Source organism: Gopherus evgoodei, chromosome 3, assembly GCF_007399415.2.
Source record: "Gopherus evgoodei ecotype Sinaloan lineage chromosome 3, rGopEvg1_v1.p, whole genome shotgun sequence".
NCBI lineage: Eukaryota > Metazoa > Chordata > Testudines > Testudinidae > Gopherus > Gopherus evgoodei.
Genome location: NC_044324.1, coordinates 164026246 through 164049065, shown reverse-complemented (window position 1 = coordinate 164049065; position 22820 = coordinate 164026246). Strand labels below are relative to the sequence as shown.

Sequence of the window (22820 nt, the reverse complement as noted above, 5' to 3'; positions counted from 1 at the left end):
TGAAGGAGTGGGTAAAAGAGGAGATGAACAACAATTACCTCATGGGTTGAGTCCGCAGAGCTGTTTTCAAGTCTTCAACTATTTTATTCCTCATTTCTGTTTCTTCTTCATCAAAAGCGTACAGGGTCTGCATCTGTTTGGAAAACAGAGAGACGGTTACAAAAGCCAGAGCTGCCTGATGGAAGGTCAGAGAAAACAGACTGCTAGACAGCGCAGAGGTTGTCCATAAGAAATATTCTACCAAATCACTTAGAGGTGCTTGCTGCTTCCAGCTGCAAAGCCGAGTCCAGCTGAGACTGCTTCTATTCTTGTGGATTGGCAATAGTGTATAACCCAGTGTTCTCAGATTACCAGAGGAAGTTATAGATGCCCTCACAAAATAACGTTCCTGTGTCTTATTTGGGATTCACTGCAATATGTCTGAACAAACAATTTAACTCTCAACATTCCTAACAGATAGGTATTTGAGGGAAGTTATTATTCCTCTCTATTCAGCACAGGTGAGGCCACATCTGGAGTACTGCGTCCCGTTTTGGGTCCCCACTACAGAAAGGATGTGGACAAATTGGAAAGAGTCCAGCATAGGGCAACGAAAATGATTAGGGGGCTGGGGCACATGACTTATGAGGAGAGGTTGAGGGAACTGGTCTTATTTAGTCTGCAGAAGAGAAGAGTGAGGGGGCATTTGATAGGAGCCTTCAACTACTTGAAGGAGAGTTCCAAAGAGGATGGAACTAGGCTGTTCTCAGTAGTTGTAGATGACAGAACAAGAAGCAATGGTCTCAAGTTGCAGGGGGGAGGTCTAGGCTGGATATTAGGAAAAACTATTTCACTAGGAGGGTGGTGAAGAACTGGAAGAGGTTACCTATGGAGGTGGTGGAATCTCCATCCTTAGAGGTGTTTAAGGCCTGGCTTGACAAAGCCCTGGCTGGGATGATTTAGTTGGGGTTGGACTAGATGACCTCCTGAGGTCTCTTCCAACCCTAATCTTCTATGATTCTATAATTCTATTGCTGTTCCAATTTTTCAGACAAGTAGACCAAGGTACAAAGAGGTTAAGACCTACATTTTCAGTTGTATTCACTAATTCTGGTGGCAGAGCTTTTTGGGTGTCCAGGTCAAAGGCCAGTACTCCTGATCTAGTCCCACCCAGCTCTTCTGCTGACTTGCTATATGACCTTGGGCAAGTCACTGAAACCCACACTTTCAAACTTGGATGCATAAAGCTAGACACCTAAATTCAGAGTCAGACACTTGAAATGGGTAGCCTGGTCTTCATAGATGCTAAGCACACGTAGATCTCAGTGAAGTCAATTGGATTTGTTTAGTGCTCAGCATTTCTAAGAAACAAGCCACTACATTTGAACATTTTGGCCTATATCTTTCTCTGCCTCAGCTTCCCTAATTGTAGAAGGTGGATGATCACTCCTACCTTATTGATAGGGGTACCGCGGGGTTTCACAAAACAATGTTAATACTAGGAGAACCTCAGCTCTCAACTCAGGGTCTTCTTGAATAAATACCTTGATTAAACAAATATTATCCAGCACCTACAATCATGACCCATTACAGCAGAATACTAGTGTCTTTATGGTAATAGTTCAGCAAGGAAGTCCCAGAGAAAAAAACCTCCTTTCACTAGAACATCTCTTAACTCTCCCCCTCCCCTTCTTCCCCAAACTCTTCTATGTTGCAAACCATGCGGTGCCAACGCATGTCAAATCCTGAGGGTGGTCACTTGGCTAAGAGCCATGGCTGTTTTATGCTACACAGCTGGTCCAGGGAGCTGTATTTAACTCTAGGGGTCCTCCTTCTGATCCACACTAAAGTCAAATTCACTCACTAACGGAGCAAGATATTTCCTGCCCTAATGGAATGACAGAGTGCTACTGATGGAAAATGAGCTGACAATGTTTTATCTTCTGCCAGCATCCCCAACAGCCAGAAACATATACTGAAACACTCAAGCCAAGCCATATACAATCCCCTCTTCAAAAAAATAAATAGAAACCATGAAAATGCATTGTGGAATCTCAATGGCAGATTCCTGGGGTGGGTTTTGGTGCTTGATTTGTAATTCCTTGGGTGAGGGCCCATAAACATTCCTTTGAAAGGCTCCCATTTTTACAATAGCTTACTTTCTCCTCTGACCCATTGCTGGAAAGAGGCACATGGATGGCAGGAGGGTTTTCAAAGGTATTTTGTTGAGAGTGGAAACAGCCTGTTTCCAAGTGAAACAAACATAAGTAATCCTGCTTTTGCAGCAGATGGTTAATTACAGAAAACCCCCTTCTGGAAGCTATGAGCAACCAAGAGCCCTTCACTTCTCTCACAGCTACACAAGCTAGGAACATAACTCCCTGTGCCTCCTCTAATAACAGAAGGGTCAGATGTCCATATCATGAAATTACAGTCTGAAAGTTACAGAAAACAGGATCACACTAGGAGAGAGGGACGGGAAACTATTGTGTTTGGGGATCACTGTTTGTGGCTGCATTTCATAGTTATGTTTGGTTGGAAAATAGTTTTTCTGAACTAAAAACTGCATTAAAGGGATAATGTTGGCCTAGCTTAAGACTCCATATTAGTAAATTTTATTCCACAGACAAAAAGGAGGCGCAAACTATTGCAGGAGCTTCAACCAGCCTGAGATACTCCATGCACAATTACAGACAGACTATTTTTGTATGTTCAGAAATGTTGATTTGAATGCATCAGGGAAATCTGACATCCAGTACCTGCTCTGCACGGATTAGTCTGAGACTGCACATATGGGCAAAAAACTATATACAAGGAATTGTGTGTTCAAAATGACAGGCAACCTTAAAAGCTACTTTTGGAAATTTGGCTCAGTGTGAATAGAAATATTTTAATTTAAACTGTATTTTGTTTAAAATACAAGGGAAAAAACTCTCCCCCATCCTCCTGTGCCCTGAAATACTAGAAATCCAAACACAGCAGCCTAATGCTAGTGCATGAGAGCCAGTAAGCAAAACTGACTAGAAGCGGAAAATGAACTGACCTGCCTACTTTCATTTGCCAAGCTAAGTCAGATGGAATAAAGGAAATAAATAACAGAAATAGTACTAAAAAGAAGTACCAACTGGATTTTCAGAATTTTATAATTATGGTCCAAGTTCCTGATTTTGATCTCACCTGTACCATTTTTACAATCTGTTACTCAGCTGAGTTCAATGAAATTACTTCTGATTTAAACAAGTATAAGTGGATCAAAATCAGGCCCTATGTCATAATTAGAGTATGGCCATTTATTATTGTTATTAATGTGACTATTATCTCTGGGCAACATCCCTTTAAAAATATTCAAAGAAATGAGTTTAGGTGGAATTCAAACTGCCATGACATCTCTGGAACTGGATTAGGGATGATCCAAGAGCAGAAATTCTCAATTACAGAATTAAATTTTTAAAAAACCAAACAAACGTAAGATGCTCTAAGCAAACAATGGTTTAGAGCAGCATGAACCAGATGGGAGATGGAGTCATCCTCCACCTGTTAGATTCTGCTGAAAGATATATTTTCTTTTATGTCTTATGAAGCTGTTTTGCCCTGAGCAAATGATTTCTGAGCCAGAGAAAAGGGCCTGGTAACAGCTGTATTTATTAATCTTGACCCCATCTCATGCTCTCAACACAGCTATCACGCCAAAGAGCTGCATGTGCAGCTACTGTTCACCAGCAAGCCCTTCTGTACAAGTGCAGATATAGCCAACATCATAAAAGCAACATGGTGGTGGTCAAAAGTAATCTTCCTTCTCCCCAGTAAACCGGGGATTGCATTTATTGAGGCTGCCAAGCAGACAGTGTCACAGAGAAAAAGAGACAAGTCTCTTGATATGTGCTAGAAATAGGGCAGCTGCTATATCCTACAAAGAGAAGTTTCATGACTTGACAAATCAGCCAAGATGACGATCACTCTGATATTTAGAATTGTGTACGATTTTGTGTCTGCAGATAATCACTGGTATGATTTGTTGCACTTGTTGTCAAGTTACTGGATTTACAGGCACAAAATTACAGGTGTAGAACTGAAGGCCACTCTTCTAAGTTAGGTAGCATCAATGGTTAGCTCCTTTTCTTCCAGGGATTGATGCAGAAGCTATTCCATTTTGGACTAGTTGGTATTATCCTTCCAATTAGACCATCTGAAAGACAGCTCACACAATTATAACAGGGGGCCTGACAGTCAATAAAGTTATATCGACAAACACAGTATAAAACTGGTGAGAAGATCATAGAAATGTCAGTCTGGAAGGAGCCTCGAGAGGTCATCAACTCTAAGCTTCCCCACTGAGACAGCACCAAGTAAACCTAGACAAGAGGTGGGCAAACTTTTTGGCCTGAGGGCCCCATCAGGGTATGGAAATTGTATGGCGGGCCATGAATGCTCATAAAATTGGGGTTCGGGAGGGGATGAGGGCTCTGGCTGGGGGTGCGGGCTCTGGGGTGGGGCCAAAAATGAGGGGTTTACTGTGCAGGAGGGGGCTCTGGGCTGAGGCAGATGGGGTGAAGTGTGGTGGGGGGTGAGGGATCAGGCTGGGGATGAGGAGTTGGAAGTGCAGGAGGGTGCTCCAGGCCAGGACAGAGGGGTTTGGAGGGCAGGAGGAGAATCAGGGCTGGGGCAGAGGGTTGGAGCATGGGGGGATGCCTTAGGGGTGCAGGCTCTTGGCAGTGCTTACCTCAAGCAGCTCCTGGAAGCAGCGGCATGCCCCACACTCCAGCTTCTACAAGGAGGCATGGCCAGGCATCTCTGCTGCATGCTGCCCTGTCCGCATGCACCGCCCCTGCAGTTCCCATTGGCCATGGTTCCCGACCAATGGGAGCTGCAGGGGTGGTGCTTATGGCAGGAGGAGTGTGCAGAGCCCCCGACTACTCCTATGTGTAGGAGCCGAAGGAAGGACATGCCACTGCTTCTAGGAGCCATGTGGAGTGGCCCCCGACCCTGCTCCCCAGCTGGAGCACTGGAGTGGGAGCTCAAAGGCCAGATTAAAATGACTGGTAGGCCGGGTCTGGCCCATGGGCCATAGTTTACCCACCCCTGATCTAGACCATGCCTGACAAATGGTTGTCTAACCTGTCCTTAAAAACCGCCAATGATGGGGATTCAACAACATCCCTTGGAAGCCTATCCTTAGGCCTGGTCTACACTGTGGGGTGGGGTGGGGGAGATGGGGAATCAACCTAAGATATGCAACTTCAGCTACGAGAATAGCATAGCTGAAGTCGATACATCTTAGGTTGACTTACCTCACATCCTCACAGCACGGGACTGACTGCCGCCACTCCCCCATCGACTCTATTTCTGCCTCTTGCCGCGGTGGAGTACAGGAGTTGACGACAGAGCAATCAGGGATCGATTTATCGTGTCTACACTAGACATGATAAATTGATCCCTGATAGATTGATCACTACCCACCAATCTGGCAGGTAGTGTAGACGTACCCTTAGAGGTAGAAAGTTTCTGTTAATATCTAACCTAAATCTCCCCTGCTGCAAATTAAGTCAGTCAATTAGCTCTTGTCCTACCTTCAGTGGACATGGAGATCAATCAATCACAGTCTTCTATAACAGCCCTTAACATATTTGAAGACAGTTATCAGGTCCCCCTCAGTCTTATTGTTTTCACCCTAAACATGCCCAGGTTTTTTTTTTAACCTTTCCTCATAAGTCAGGCTTACTTGACCTTTTATCATTTTTATTGCTTTCCTCTAGACCCTGTCCAATTTGTCCACATCTTTCTTAAAGCATAGAACTCAGAACTGAACACAGTACTCCAGCTGAGGCCTCATCAGTGCTGAATAGAGCAGGACAATTACCTCCTATGTCTTACATACAGCACTCTGGTTAATAAGCCCATGACTGATATAGCCTTTTTCACAACTGCGCATTATTGTCTCATATTCAATTTGTGATCCACTATAACCCCCAGATCCTTTTTGGCAATACTACCACCTAGCCAGTGATTTCCCATTGTGTATTTGCACATTTGACTTTTACTTTTAAAGTGAAGCATTTTGCACTTGTCTTTGTTGAATTTCATCTTGTTGATTTCAGACCAATTCTCCAATTTGTCAAGTTCTTTGTGAATTCTAATCCTATCCTCCAAGCATTTGCTTATAAAATTTTCAGATGACACAAAGCTAGGAGGGATTGCATACTCTCTACTCCATTATCCAAGTTACTAATGAAAACATTTAATAGTACTGGACCCAAGACAGATTCCCTGCTGGATCCCACTAAATACATCTTCCCAGTTTGCAGTAAACCACTGATAACTACTCTGAGTATGATCTTTCAACCAGAGAACAGAATTGGGCCCAAAGTGTCCAAGTTGTTTAGCTGAAATAGAAAGCTGTGACCTCTAGTCCAGTAACGGAGTGCTTCCTAACATATTGATCTATGGTTGGGAAAGGCCAGCACTGGGGAGTCAGGGACTGATCCAAAACCTTTGAAGTCAATAAAAGACTTTCACAGACTTCAGATGGGCTTTGGATCAGGCTCTCATTTTATCAATGAGCAGCTCATATCTAAGATAGGCCCATATACCTAAGCAATTAGGGGCAACAAGGTATGAAGGTGCTGTTTAAAAGATCACTGATTTACAGCAGGTCCAAAACTTAAGTTTTGCAGAACCCAGGGTATAACATTTTAAAACAATAGAAAGGTGTTTTTAAAATTCTAATAATATTTTTGTTTCAGGTTTAACATTCCCTGCAGTATTTGCAATCCAAATACTGTATCATGTGCTAACATTGGGAGAGCCACTAAGTAAAACTGATTAGACTGATTGGAGACAAAGTGAAACTGACTAATCTTTTTAAATACTTCACTCAGGGTGAAGAATGCAAAAAACACCAGCATTTGCAGTGAAAGTAAAGGGGCTCTTAAAAAATTCTTTCCATTTTAAGAATCTCAGAGGTCCTATTAACACATTTGAGGACATTTCTTTTAAAATACCCTGATTCACTGCTATGCTACTCCAGTTTAACAGTCATGTAACTCTACTGAAAACAAATCAATGGAGCTAAACCTGCATAAAATTGAAGAAAATAAATGGTAAATGAGGTCCATTAATTTTAACCCAAGTAGCCCTTAAATATCTCCAGTGATAGGGTAAAACATAAGGCAAAAGGAAAATCTGTCAATCATTCTAGGGCCAGGGCACGTCAAAATAGCGTTACCAGAACCTGGCGTTTATTTGTACTCTTAAAATGTGGTTAAAATCAGAAAAAGTAGGCCAAAATCTACTCTCAATCCCTGAAGCTGCTCCAGCTTTACATTCATTCCAGATTTACACCAGGATAAATTTAGGGACTGATCCAAAAGCTGCTAAACTATTGGAAAGCCTCCCAATAACTTCAAAGGGCTTTGGATCAAGCCCTCAGAGCAGAATTTAGTGTGGTGACATTGCAAGGTTCCATATTTCTTCTCCCTTAATAACTCTTCTAGAGTAAATTTGCCCAGTCTAGACATTAAAACACTAGTCTTTGCCAATCATGCAAACTCAGCCTCTTCTCTTGAAACCAAGCTGTGTTTTCCACTTCACCCCTCATCACCAACAAATTCTGGAATCAGCAGTTAGGTAGTAGTTTTTGATGAGTCATGAAGAATAGAATAGTCTGTTACCTTCCTAGAGTGGCTCTGAAACACTAGTGAAACACTGACTGTGTCAATCAACTAAACATGTATTACCAAGAAAAAAAATCAACCAAGTGTGCAACATGATGTAATTTTAATAGTTATTTTTCAGCCCATAACAATGCTATGAAGGTGAATTGACAAGCTTTTATAAATTAATTATAATGATAAAAACTCACCAACAACTCACACTGCCCAAGATGTTAACAGCTAAATTCATGCAGAAGTGATGAGGGAAATCAATAGCTCTTGCATATAAATAACCAGAAGCAGAATTTGGCCATAAACCAGTAACAAACTACGAATTTTCAGAACATAGGAACTGCTATACCAGATCAGACCAGTGGTTCATCTATCACATTATCTTGCCTCTCACAGTGGCCAGTGCTAGATGCTTCAGAGGAAGGTATAAGAACCCCCCAGTAAATAATTATCAAGTAACATGCTGATAAGGGAGGTTTTTCCCTAAATCCTATCAGTAAAAGGTTTGTTTTATCCTGAAGCTTGAGTATTCATTGCCCTATATTTCTGTTTTTGTCCTGTCGCACATAAATTAATTTTTGATTATCTATAAAAATGACTAACCCTTTATTTCATTATTATTACTACACTAAATTCTTATAGTCAGTAATGTATTGTGGCAGTAAGTTCCATAGGTTCATTATACATTGCGTGGGGGTGGGTGGGGGATTTTCCTTTATCAGTTTTTCATTTATTGCCTTTCAAATTTCACAAATGTTCCTTGTTCTTCTATCGTGAGTGAGGGTAAACAGGAGCAGCTGTCATCTTCTCTATGTCATTCATGTTTTTATATATGCCTATCATCTCTTCACTTATTTGTCTCTTTTCTGTGGGCCAAATCCTGTCACCTTTACTCACACTGAGTAACACATCAGTCTGCAAGTAATGCCACTGAAGTCAACATGACTACTTACGGAGCAAGGTACTAGTCCATAAGCAACCCTCCAGTCTAACCAGGCCTCATGGGGACGGGGTGTAATAGGAAGGGACAATCCAGTTCTCTGTCATCATCATCTCTCAAAATTCCCAACATAGGGGAAATGGCTGAAGCACCTCTGTGACAGACCCAGGCCAGTGGGGTGCAGGAGTCTGGTAGAGGGCAAATATACTGGTCACTGGGTGAGTAGTTTTCTGTTCCCTGAGTGACCAGAGCAGGGTCTGCACTAGAGTAGTCAGGAACTTGCTAGAACCAATTAAGGCAGATAGGCTGATTAGAACACCTGCAGCCAATCAAGGCAGGCTAATCAGGGCACCTGGGTTTTAAAAGGAGCTCACTCCAGTCAGACGGGGAGGAGCCAGAGGAGAGGAAGTGTGTGTGTGGAGCTGGGAGCAACAGGCGCAAGGAGCTGAGAGTGAGAGGCTGTGCTGCTGGAGGACTGAGGAGGACAAGCGTTATCAGACACCAGGAGGAAGGTCCTGTGATGAGGATAAAGAAGGTGTTTGGAGGAGGCCTTGGGGAAGTAGCCCAGGGAGGTGTAGCTGTCACACAGCTGTTGCAAGAGGCACTATAAACAGCTGCAAATCCATAGGGCCCTGGGCTGGAACCCGGAGTAGAGGGTGGGCCTGGGTTCCCCCCAAACCTCCCAACTCCTGATCAGACACAGGAGGAGCTGATCCAGACTGTGGGGGAGATCACTGGGGTGAGCAAATCTGCCAATAAGCGCAGGACCCACCAAGGTAGAGGAGGAACATTGTCACAGCCCCCACTGGCTTAACTGTCCCTTGTGGACCATTACCAGTCAGTCAGTGTACCTGAGAGCAACCCCGAGGTTGCTCTGTGTCATATTATTACATCCTTCCCATGCCAATGTTGGTGCACAGGGCAGAAATTAGCTTCTTCCAACCCTCTCAGCCGTTAGCTGTTGCTTCCATCTGCTCTGTGGTGTTGAGATTATGGTTCTGTCATCCCTGCTAAGGCTCTTAATGTTTCTATTGAGTGGTCTTGGTTCCTCATACCAGTCTATTTCCACTTGCTCTCAGCATTCTGTGGGAGTCTGCATTGGCATGTTGGATACCTGCACCAATATGTCCAGCGCTTCCTTCTGATTCTGGTGGAAACAAGCTGCTGGTTAGATCTCTTCATTGGTGATAGAACCTCTCCATCCAATGCCCAGAAGCCAGGGGGCTGGCTCTCTCTTTTCCCCAGGAATGCTCAGCCACTGCTCAACCCCATGCTCTACTCCCACTCCACATGCCTTGAGTTTAGTGAAAGCTGCAGAGGACTTTCCTATCCTTGATATCACTTCTTTCTTGATATCTCTGTTGTGCCTGGGGCCAAGTTGGGAAGCACAAAGGTGACAAAGGCATTTTTTGCCCTTCCCTTCAGCTTCTCTTTTGGACAGAGTTTGGTTAAACCCATGGGTCAGGGCCATGTTTTATTACTAGATTAGGATCTTACATTTACATTTAATTTGTTTTTAAAGCTTTTCAGATCATCTTTAAGCACTGTTTAAAGAGAGGAGAGAGAGAAAAAATATATATACACATACACACACACACACACACAAATGTGTATGTGTATATATATTTTTTCTCAAACGTGTGTGTGTGTGTGTGTGTTCACGTGCATGTGCATGTACACATGAGCATAGGAGAAAACCCATTATTGATCTGCAAGACAAAAGCCACAGCGACACCATCGTGTCTCATTTCTGTAATTTGGCGTTTCCAGTGAAGAATCCGATTTCATCATTTTCAGTTCTGTGAATCACAGAAATAAGAGCTGAAAAAGGCCTGCATTTCATCAAACCCATCTCTCTGCCAGTGCAAGATTCTTCCCTACAGAGTATACTCCTCTCCCTTTGCCAGCTCCATTTTAAATGAATCAAGCAACTGGACTTTCACTACTCTCCTTAAGACACTGTTTCACAATCAAACAGACACTGTTAGGAAATCTTTCCTGGCATGTGCAGAGGTAACTTACTGCAGCCATGGAGTTGATGCGGTCAATATAGTAATCTGGCCAGCTGGTAGCAAGCTTATTAGGGTCTTCTTGTTCCTGAAACAGAAAATTAAACAAAGTTACATGAGCAGGCTTAAAGGACAAATAGTTTTCATTTGGCTGAATTCATCTGGAAATCTTGACCATCTTACTTCCTACCCATTTCCTTATGACACATGCATCTTTATGTATTTTATTACAAAACTCTTTGAAGGTATAGTGCTAAAGCTATCCTGGTGATGGCAGAGAAGGAAAGATCATCCTTCAAACAGGATTACTGAAAACAGCATTACAGAACTGACTGAGACAAGGTTGTCCTTCAGTGGCCAAACCGACAATACTCCCCTTCTCACAGTATGCTGACAAAGCTTGCACTCAAAGGACAGAGCCTTCAGGGATAACTCAGTTACATTTTCAAGTCTTACATTTTACAGATTTTAGAAAATATTTTGTAGTATTTCTGCTAATTGGATGGGCAAGTGTCATAAACAGATGGTTAAGGGTTAATGTCTTTTACCTGTAAAGGGTTAAGAAGCTCAGTGAACCTGGCTGACACCTGACCAGAGGACCAATGGGGGGACAAGATACTTTCAAATCTTGGTGGAGGGAAGTCTTTGTTTGTGTTCTTTGTTTTGTTTGTTGTTCGCTCTTGGGGCTAAGAGGGACCAGACGTACACCCAGGTTTTCTCTAATCTTTCTGAATCAGTCTTTCATGTTTCAAAATGTAAGTATAGCCAGGCAAGGCGGATTAGTCTTATGTTTGTTTTCTTTCAACTTGTGAATGTTTTTCCTTTTGCTGGAAGGATTTTTTACCTCTGTTTGCTGTAACTTTGAATCTAAGGCTAGGGGTGTATGGGGGGGAGGTCCCTCTAGTTTATATGAATCTGAATACCCTGTAAAGCATTTTCCATCCTGATTTTACAGAGATAGAAAAAGTAAAAATTTTCTTTAATTAAAAGCTTTCTTTAAGAATCTGATTGATTTTTTCCTTGTTTTAAGACCCAAGGGGATTGGGTCTGAACTCACCAGGGATTGGTGAGGGGAAAAGGAGGTGGAAGGTTAATCCCTCTGTTTTAAGATCCAAGGAGTTTGGATCTGTGTGAAGCCTCTCAAGGCAACCCAGGGAGGGGAAGGTCTGGGAGGAAAGTAGGGGGGATAGTTAATTTCTCCTTGTGTTCAGATCCAAGGGGTTTGGATTGTGTTTGGAAGGTTTTGAGGGAACAGGAAGTGTGCCAAACACTAAATTTTTGGCTGGTGGCAGCGTTACCGGATCTAAGCTAGGAATTAAGCTTAGAAGAGTCCATGCAGGTCCCCCACATTTTTACTCTAAAGTTCAAAGTGGGGGAAAAAACCTTGACAGCAAGATTCACCAATTACAGAGAAAAATGCCAAAAAGTCTGGAAACAGGCCAAATGACTGCTTCTTAGGAAGGTAAGCACAACCTCAAAGCATCCAGATGAACAGAACTATAATCTGTGAATTACAGTGAAAGCTGCATCAAAGACCACCTCCAAGAGTGGTCTTAGTAATTGTTAAGTATCACCATACATTTTGTAATTAAACTCACCTTTCAGTTGAAGGCCTATCTCTCCTGGGCAACCACATTTTACTGGTTCTTTGAGCGGTCACTTGAGAGGTTTCACTGCATCAGATTTTATTTTACTTTACTATGTGAAGAGGCTAGGCAGATAGACTAGAAACCAGTAAGAAAATAACAATTGGTTTCTGGAGCCCTAATCTCCCACCACAAGGTATAAGTAGCTTACATTAAAATCAATTGAAGTTCTATCTTGTGGTTGAAGAACGGTGTTCTTTGGAGTTATACTAAAGATGGATGAATAGAGATTATCTTTCTGCCTGTCTTGCTAATCTTCCTGACATTCTATTGTCCTGTATGTATAAACATTTTACAAACTAAGCCTGTTGATATGAATAAGTTATACAGATGAACATTAAATAGCCAGATCTTTATCAGATCGCATCAACTCTTTTAGTGCTGCTATATATTTATGTTGGTTGGAGAGAAGAAATATTTCTACATGTCCCCAAACTGGCCTGCATTCAAAAGAACCTTAATACTTGTTAAACTCCTTTCAGGTTAAAATTAAATTATAGCATACACTGTAACAAATCCATGGAAAATGGCAGGCTTCAAATCTGGAATTCATAGCAACAGCAGGGGTAACACTCAGATCTTCCTGCTCCAAAACCAGAGGCTCCTATATCACTTGAACTAAAGGAGAACCTCAATTAGCTGTTAGCAGTATACAGCCAATGACATAATAGAACAGTTCTGCTTCTAGCCAGTAGAGGACAGTAGTACATATACCTACCAAGCCAGTTCAATACCTACCTCTAGAAATACATAAAGCCTGAGAGGCTGCCAAAACGGCAAGAGGCATAAAATGCATTTTCTAGTTACACAATTTATGACATATATACCACCTCCCCATCAGTGGGCTGTGTGGAAATTCATGCCACACATGCACACTTTTCCAGTGCAAGTTGGAAAGCCTTTGTTTTCCTTCTCTCCCTTTCCCTGATGAAAGCAGTAGGCTGACAGAGCTAAATCCTTGCTTACCAACAGAAATGGAGCTATAGGACTCCCCATAAGTAATCAGCTAGATTTCTACACCTCATTTCATTGCAGACTGCCTTTTAACACCTACTCTCTCTAGATGTTGACAACTGTTTTGCACACAACAAGCCTTAAGCTCCTATCCAAGAGTCAAAATATGACCTTGCTAACGGAAAAAACAATGCAAAAACATGCAGTTGATAAATACAGCATTATTTTTAGAAAATAATCTTATCATGACCTGAGTAGCACAGGGGAGAGAGAGCGGTAATCTAGTGCTAGTTAAATAAAGACCATTCCACCAGGCACCATGACATATACAGCAACCTATTTGTAAAGGGACATCAGGCCAAGACACAAATCTGCAGTGCAAGGTGCCTTGATCGGTCTTCCTGGAAGTTTCCTGTGTAAAGGAGTTTGAAAGAGCGAGTGACCCCTGCTACAGTTGTTTCCTAGATAAATGGGACAGTAAGTCTGTGAGAACAATAAACACAGCATCTCCTTTGCCTATTCATTGAACCTCAGGCTAGGGAAGAGAAAACAAATTCAAATAAAGTGACAACTACTCAGATCCTTTTTCCAAATCTCAAAGAATCCGAATTAAAAAAAAATCTAAGATTCTTAAAAACGCAGAAGTGTTAGAATACCGTGAGAAATGCTGCTCTTACTAGATATCCAGCCCAAACAATAGGCTAAAAAGGTTTAAGATAGGAAAAGCATCCAAATATTTGAGTAATTTCCTATCTGAACCCCTGAAGCTTTGGACGTTTGACCAGTTGTATTAAAAGATGAAGAACTCTGACCTTCCTAAGGTAGGATTCTGTATTTTTGGTTGGCTGAGCAGATGGAGATGTAGTCATTTTACTCTGTGATTTACTGTTTCCCTCCCACTACTTTCTACCCTTCTATATCCAGCATATATTGTAGTCCTAACCCTGAGACCAAAGCTTAATGCCTCTTCTATGATCATCCTGCTGCTTTTGAGCAAGGGCTGGGTGAGAACTGGTTTGGATGAAATAAACATTGCTCTGAGGTTCAAAAAAAGTTTGGTTACATTTGTGTGAGAGAGAGAGAGTACATTTTCTGGTTCTGACCAAAAACAAAAGGTCCAAAATCCCATAAGGAAAGCTGTTCTGTTTATGGGCCTAATCTCAAGAGAAATTCCTCAGTCCTTATTCAGACAAAATTTTCATTGAAGTCAATGACTGTTTTGCTTGGAAAAGGTCTGAATAAACATTGACTAGGTGCTTCAAAATCTAGCTCTCTATTTCTGAAGTAGCAGAAGCCAGTTCTTGCAAAAGCTACTTTTGCAAACTCAAGAGGTCTGGATAAGCATGCGGATGTTTATCTGAACTCCCAAAACATTGGTTAGTCCATCACTAATTTTAGCCAGATACCTGGAGAAGATTTTCAAAGCATCAGTTTCTGACGTGAGATACCCAAGATCACGTTGATATTTACATCAGCCTCAGGAACAGTACCATGATATATTACAATTGGAGACACCAGGGAAGATGATTCATTGCCCAGATGATGCAAAAGTTCTCTGCAGTATGAAATCACAGCACCATACACTTCTTCTCAGATGGCAGAATCTAAAATACTTGGATTTCTTAAAGACCATCAAAATTCTGATCCTCAAAACATTTCAAATTGCCTCTCAGCAACTTGCACTGATGTTGATGACAAAATCCTCTTCTTGCTCCAGAACATGCAGAAGGAAAAAAGTAGGGCCTGATACCCAAAGCCACATAGGCGTCAATAACTGGGAACAATTACCTAGCTGTCTGAAGCAAAATGTCAGCCAAAGGAATCTATTAAAGTAAAGTCACCTTTTAGCTCCTTGAGTAGTGTAAATATTACATTAAAAAATAAGACGCCAGTCAGTGGGCTTCAGAAGCAATCATGTCATTCTTCACCAGAGCAACCGCTATGTAACTACTGTGAAAAAACAGCTCTGATATCATACAAGCCTGTAATAAAGTCAAGGTATTATATAGGCATTGAAACTAATTTGGATTGAGTCCATCCCCATGGTGATAACTGGGACTTTTGAGTTGAACAGCTTCATCTAACATAAGATTTAATGGAATACGTCAAATACTTGGAATATTTGAACCAACTGCAAAAATAAAACTAAACAAAATATTCTAGCCAGTTCATTTGATCCTGCAGGCCTTTTACAGAGTTCTTGGGGAATCAATCCACTACACTTCATGGACACATTCTCTTCAATGGCACAAAGACATTTGGTGGCATCAGCTCCTAGCGTGAAAGACATGCGCCACAGAAAAAACTAGAGTGACCAGACAGCAAGTGTGAAAAATCAGGACAGCTGGTGGGGGGGGGTAACAGGAGCCTATAAGAAAAAATCCCAAAAATCGGGACGGTCCCTATAAAACCGGGACATCTGATTACCATAGAAAAAACCCACCATGCCTGTAAGTACATCATTCCCCTCCGCTGATGGTCCTTTGTAGAGAGACACTAAAACACTAAGGTGATGGGTGCCCTATAAATGGATAAGAGATTGAATAGGCCCTGAAAATTAAATGCCTAGCTTATCTGACAAATGTCTTTCAGGAGAGGGTTGAGTCATTTGGGAGAAGACTTCACAGCAGCTGCCAGCGCTGTACCTTTTTTGCAACTCGACTTCAGCATCCAGGGCTGTTGATCTGAAGTTTTACACTAAACATCAAATAAACTCACAACAACACACACAGTATTTCTTCAGAGTATCTCCTTAGTATCCAAGCACTTCCCAAATATAAATGGATTTATCCTCACACTACCCTTAGCAGGTAAGGAGTGATTTACCCCAGTTTTACAAATGAGTAGAGAGGGCCAAGAAGAAAAGTTGAAGTGACAATCCAAACTCCCCCAGGAAGTCAGTGGCACTGTTGGGAATAGAATTCTGATCACTTGAGTCTCAAGCCAGTGCCCTTACAAGACCATCTTTCCTCTCCTATGACACTGACCTGATTTTCAGAGGTCCTGGAAACTCTCAGCTCCTTGGGAACTGCAGATGCTCAGCATCTCAGCAAATCAGGCCATGTGCACACTGGGCCATGGCACCATTTAACTACACTTCAAGTGTCAATATCCTGTGCTGATTAGTCTGTGTCTTAAGACAGCATGACTCAAGGTACTGTTTGCCACTTACACAGCTGCCCAAAACACTTAAGGACACTTCCTGATAAGTGGAAATGACAGACTACCTTTACCTGGTGCACTCTTTCCCTCAGTCCATTTGGTTGACAAGCATTATTTAAAGCAGCAGCAGGACAGGCAACTTACATAATGCCATCTAGTTTGGGTTTAAAACCTTTCACAAGTCCCTTATTCTGGGTGGTGAATTCTGGTTGACCTCAGTAGAAACAACATACAAAACAGATGGAAGAGAAGAAATCCAAATGGACAAACACATGAGAAACACGTTTCATTCCTATTTACTTATTGTAATCTGCAAGTAAGAGCAAACTGATGCTTGGCATCAGTGTAAACCTGGAAAAACAGAATTGAAATCAATAAGGATATTTGAATTTACACTTGGGTAGCTGAAAACAGAATTTGACAAGACAGCTTCTGGTTAGTGCATTTCCCCTGCAACAGCTGATGGCATCATTCTATCCCAGACAGGAGGAAGCTGGATTCCTATAATCAGCACTAGCTGTCAACAGTGTCATCACTTAATGGCAGAAAAAGTCACAGACCACTGAACTCAGGTGGTTAAAAAATGACTAGTTTTTATTTAAAAACATGTAATTGAGGGTTTGCCATGTTGGTTATGCCTCTATGGTGGCTTTTTCAAAAGCACCTAAAGGAAGTCAGGCTCACAACTCCAAACGAAAGTCAATGAAAGCTCAATTCCCACGAGATGTTTTTGAAAGGCTCATCTTAAAATTACAATACTTTGCACTCCTGTAGTGCCTTCCCCCAACCATATCCCAGCGCTTTTCACAAGTTAATGAATTAAGCTTTACTGAAGCCTTCTCAGCTAGGTCAGTTTAGGTGGGCAAAGTGAGGCAGAGAGATTAAGTGATTCCCTTCAATCACACAGGAAATCTGTAACAGAGCCAGGAAAAGAACCCACATCGGACTCCAACATCCTGTGTTTTTACCCAGTAGACCATTTTCCTTTTTAATGTAACTGATTTTCTGAAAATTCAAGCCTTTACAGTTCACCTTTAGAAAAAAATCTTTGAATCCCAAATGAAATTCTTCCTTGAGCATTAAAAAGTCTGCTAGCTGTTTCTCAGTTCTGTATCAGTAATAGAGCCTGCCCCAGTGGAGCACTTTGGTTAACAAAAAATGTGTCCGATCTCCCATGAGACAAAATATGAATTCATAACAGCAGCTGAAACAAATCCAGGATTCTTCAGACAGTTTATGCATCCGAAAAGCCAACCAGGTCCCAGGAGATAGTAATTTTGAAACAGGACAGACCACAGGACTGAGCCATTCACTAGACAGATGTGGTTACTGCACTATTTCCTCAACTGCATGACTAGCACTGACAGGAGTATTCTTAAGGTGTTGTGGAGGGTGCCATACACAAGCCATCTAAGCACAATTCATCCAGAGCAAGAGACAACTATTTCTTCTCGTCCTGGATTCAGGCTATCTGCGGATAAGAATCTTTGTGCTCCAGAAGCAGTCTGTTTTATCATGAGATACAAAAGAGAATATCCATTCATTAGCAGCTATACAGGCTAGAACACTGTTGAAATGTTCCAGTTCCATCTAGTAAAAAGTGATGCGCGCATACACTACCCAGTTCACTGCAGTATGAAATCGGAACATATTTACCCAGCCAGATCATTGTTTCATCTAGCCTGGTACCTCTCCTCCAGCCAGGCAGTATCAAGCCAGGCTGATCCAATTGGCTGAGTCTGCTGTCTCTGACTGTGGCTGCTAACTGATGTTTCAAGGACAGACTACTGCAAAGCTTACCATGCCATTATGATGATTTATATTACAGCAGCGCCTCATTGTCTAGGGTTGCCAACTTTCTAATCGCACAAAACTGAACACCCTAGACTCAGCCCTTCCCTGAGACACTATCCCCTTCCCTCCCTCTTCCTCAGGGCTCAGCCCCCCACTCACTACATTCCCCCTCCCTCTGTGGCTCGCTCTCCCCCATCTTCACTCACTTTCACTGTGCTAGGGGAGGGGGTTGGGGTTCAGGAGGGGGTGATGGTTCCTACTGGGGGCGCAGGTTCTGGGGTGGGACCAGAAATGAGGCATTCAGGGTGTGGGAGCTCTCGGCTGGGGCAGAGAGAGTTGGGGTATGGGAGAGGGTGAGGGCTCTGGCTAGGGGTGCAGGCTCTGGGGTGGGGCTGAGGATGAGGAGTTTGGGATGCAGAAGAGGGCTCCAGGATGGGGCCGAGGGATTCGGAGTGTGGGAAGGGGCTGCAGGTTGACGCAAGAGATTGGGGTGCAAGAGGGGGTATGGGCTCTGGAGTTGGGCCAGGGATCAGGGGTTTGGGGTACAGGAGGGGGTCCAGGTGTGGGGGGGGCACAGGGCTGGGGTTTGAGGCACAGGCTTACCTCAGGCAGCTCCCAGTCAGCAGCGCAATGTGGCTAAGACAGGCTCCCTGCCTTTTCCGGCACCACACTGCACCCCAGAAGCGGCCAGCAGGTCCCTCCAAGCTCCTAGGCTGGCAGGGCAGGAGGCTCTGTGCACTGCTCTTGCCCATAGGCACCGTCCCCCTGCATAGGAACCGGATCTGCTGGCCGCTTCTGGGGTGCAGCACGGTGCCAGGACAGGTAGGAACTAGCCTGCCTTAGACCCACAGCATCACCAACCTGACTTTTAACGGCCCAATCGGCAGTGCTGACTGGAGCTGCCAGGGTCCCTTTTCAACCAGGCATTTCAGTCGAAAACTGGACACCTGGCAACTCTTTCATGGTCCCCACTGAGACTGAAGCTGTGTTGTGCTGGGCATAGCACACAAACATAGGTGGAGACAGTCCCTACCCCAAAGGGCTCACAAGCTAATTAGACAAGACAGACAAAGAGTGGGAAAGGGAGGAATAAAAAGGACAAAGGTGAAGTGACCTACCCAACGGGACACAGATCAATGGCAAAGACAGGACAAGAACCCAGGTCTTGAGTCCAGGAATCCATTGGACCCAGATCAATCCTGAATTACAATCAATCAGCGACAGAAAAAAGAACAAGTGTTCAGCTCCCCAAGGAGCTTTCCTCTTAGGAACCTTCCCACAGTGCCAGGAGAAACATGCATGTCACCTAATCCCATGACTCCCCAGAGATTGAAAGGATTGGAGATTATGCTCAGCCATTTTCCAGATGATGGTTTTCCCCACAATACCCTGGAAATTCACACATTAAACTGAATCCACATTATTTTTTCCAACTGCTTGTCACCATCCTACCCACCACATTTTCCACTATGTCTGATCCTGAGGTTGAGGGGGTTAGATATTTTTCATATTATATACTCACAATAGGCCTGATTCGGATCTCACTTAGCACTGGTGTAACTCCATTGACTTCAGATGAATTAGTCCTCATCAACATCTGTACAAGTGAGAGGAGAGTTGGGCCTGGGGGTGTTCTGATCAGGGCCAGCTCCAGAATTTTTGCCACTCCAAGTGGCGGAAAAAAAAGCCGTGATTGGTGGCACTTTGGTGGCAGCTCTACTGCCGCCACTTCATTCTTCAGTGGCAAGTCCTTCCCTCCAAGAGGGACCTGCCACCAAAATTGCCACCGAAGACCCGGACATGCCGTCCCTTTCTGTTGGCCACCTCAAGCACCTGCTTGCTGCGCTGGTGCCTGGAGCCGGCCCTGGTTCTGGTCACCTCACAGGTAAAACCCATTAAACAACAAAATGTTTTCTCTCCTGCATCAGCAATGGGCTGGAATTCCAGACCTGTAGGGCAAGAAACCTTTGGGCACTTTCTGTGTCTTCAGGTTACACAGTGTTTATTTAAATTGGGTCCAAAAATGAACTGTCTAATGATAGCATTTAAAGCAAGTTTAAGCTTTACAATAACTGTATCTGGTACAGACCTTTCTATAGGTTGTTCCTGGACAAAATCCTATCTAGAAGAAGTTTAAATTATAGCAAGGCTGCACAGTACATTTTTTGTTTTGAAAACTCCCTCGCGTACCATTCTCCTTCCTTTCCTGTTGACGCTTTATCACTACCATCATTGGCACAGACAGATGTGAACTTGTTGGCAATGCTGACAGCATCAGACACCTCTTATTTTTAGAGAGAGTGCAGATATGCTTGTCCAAATATAGAGCCCCTGCTGTCTGATGAGGATATTGCCAGCATGAGTCACTGATTTCTAGGTGCAGTGTAAGGACAAAAGGACATCTTCTCCCTGAGTTCATCAGTGTGATCAAATACATATCTGGAGCTGTGATTTGAGAAATGTACCCAATTCTTCCAACCCCAAAGGGAAAGCTTACCCACATAGTTACACCAGTAACTCAAGCCATACCCCTACTGTGAGCCAGGTCCCTTTCTACATGGTCTCCTGTTGGTTAGATTCCCTCAACTACTGTGGCCCAACAGCCTCAGTTCCCTACTGGCTGAACTCTGTCACCACTGAATTGAATACCACCACATAAATGAATTCATGGCAGGCAGCCACCTACCTCCAAATAAAACTATGAATGCTGCCCATTTCCCCCCCAAACCCAACAAAAAAATGCTAAGCAGCTCAATTCCCCCCTCCCCTCATATTCAATCAATTTATTATGGGGGAGGGGCAATGTAAATTGATACTTGGTATCCCCCTCCATAAGTCAATTTATGCTGATTCCATGCACAGAGTCTTGGGGAGTGTCACGAATCCTCTTCCATGGTAGCAGGGCCATGAGGGATTGAGTTCTCCCTCCTCCTGGACCAAATCCCATCCCACCCAAAACCAGGGAGCAGTGGGCTGAGGAGCAGGGAGGCCCCAGCCAGCCTGGAGACCAAGGGTAGCAGCCTCCCTGCCTACCATCCTATCAAAGTTTTCTCTGCCAGGTGGTAGATATTGCCACCACCCAAGACAAACCTTCTGTGGGGATAGCAGCACCTCACCCACCCACGCCCACCTACACCTTCCCAATTGTCAACATCACTGCCAGTCCCTGCAACATCTAGCTGTTGCTTGGGAGTCTCAGCTCCAGTATTGACCCTGCTTAGCTTGTGACAACTGACAGGGTCTTGGGCCAAAGCGGTGTGCCTACAGGTCAGGAATTTGCTCCTCGAGTGGACTGCCTGCAATTCATTGTGTTCCTTTCAGCAGCGGCCTTTTCAATTGTGTGCCTAAACAGTTGGTATTTATGTCATTTTGGCTGAGAGAGAATTTCCCTTTTCAATTCCTTCTCCTCTTTCTTGGCATTCTTTCGGCAGCTCAGAGCAAAGCCAAAGCCAGCGTAACTGAACCTCCCAGCTGCCACATGCTTGCACTTGAAGTTTCTCTTTCTGTGCTGATTGGTTTATTTCTAGTGAACAACCTCTTATTTTCTTTTCCAAACTTAAAAAAGAATTCCTCCCAACTAAAAGAAAAAAAAATCCCTCCAAGATCCATGGCAATTACTCTGTTTGCTGAGCTGGTGATGGAAATCAGACTTCACTTCTCAAAAGGCAACACAAACTGTTCCCTGCAGGAATACATATGCACAGAACTGGCTAATGAAATGTTCTGACAGGCTCCTCTTAGCTATCTTGCCCCGCACAAAAATGCTGCTTTACAAAGACTTCCCATCCCCCTCTTCAACATGGTTCTCCCCTGGTCCCACTCTAGGCCATCTGGTCACAAGGAGAGTTGACAGAGTTTTGATGGTGATGATGGACTGGTCCATACTATCTCCCTTTCATGGGTGCCACCATGTACCAAATGAAATGCTGACTATACTGTAGTCAGAGCTTTTGCAGTATGAAAGATGGGCTTGAGGTTAAGGCACTAAACTGGTACTCATGAGGATCTGGTTTCAATTCCCGGTTCTACCACAGACTTCTTGTCTGATCTTGGGAAAGTTACTTAATTCCTCTCTGCATCTGTTCCCCTTCTGTGAACCATAATACTTGCTTTCTCCCAGCCAGCATGTGTCTTGCCCATTTAGTTTGTTCACTCCTTGGGACAAGAGCTTTCTTTTACTATATAAGAGCTCAGTGTCCAACACAATGGGGCCCTCCATCTTGGTTTGGGCTTCTATATGCTAGTGTCTATAAGCTTAATAAAAATAATAATAAAAAAATCACAAGAGAACCTTCCAAAAGCAGGAAGCTGAGAAAGACTTCAGTTTGGTTTCTTTTTCTTACAGGCAGTAGATTCTGAAAACATTATTTTGCTTGTTTCAGAATCCACAGCCTCTTATTTTAAATCGTAATTGGATTTTTTTTTAAATGTATGCATTAGTTCAAGTACAGCTAATGACTTAAAGCAGGAATTAATACAGGAAAGCCTTATGCCTGTGTTATGCATAGGGCCCTACCAAATTCATGGTCCACTCTGGTAAATTTCATGGTCATAGGATTTTAAAAATAATAAATTTCATGATTTCATCTATTTAAATCTGAAATTTCAGTGTGGAAATTGTAAGAGTCCTGACCCAAAAAGGAGTTGGGGGGAGGTCGCAAGGTTATTGTAGGGT

At 43.2% G+C, this 22820-nt stretch overlaps 1 protein-coding gene across 2 annotated transcripts in view; it reads right to left on the bottom strand.

Moving 5' to 3' along the window:
• The window catches only part of DAAM2 (dishevelled associated activator of morphogenesis 2), a 266918-nt gene that overhangs the window by 96415 nt on the left and 147683 nt on the right, over nucleotides 1-22820 (bottom strand). For both annotated transcript variants that reach the window (XM_030557288.1, XM_030557289.1), the window contains 2 exons: nucleotides 10603-10677; nucleotides 39-133 (listed from right to left, as the gene is read on the bottom strand). In XM_030557288.1, coding sequence (XP_030413148.1) covers nucleotides 39-133; nucleotides 10603-10677 — 170 coding nt within the window. The remainder of the gene's footprint in view (nucleotides 1-38; nucleotides 134-10602; nucleotides 10678-22820) is intronic.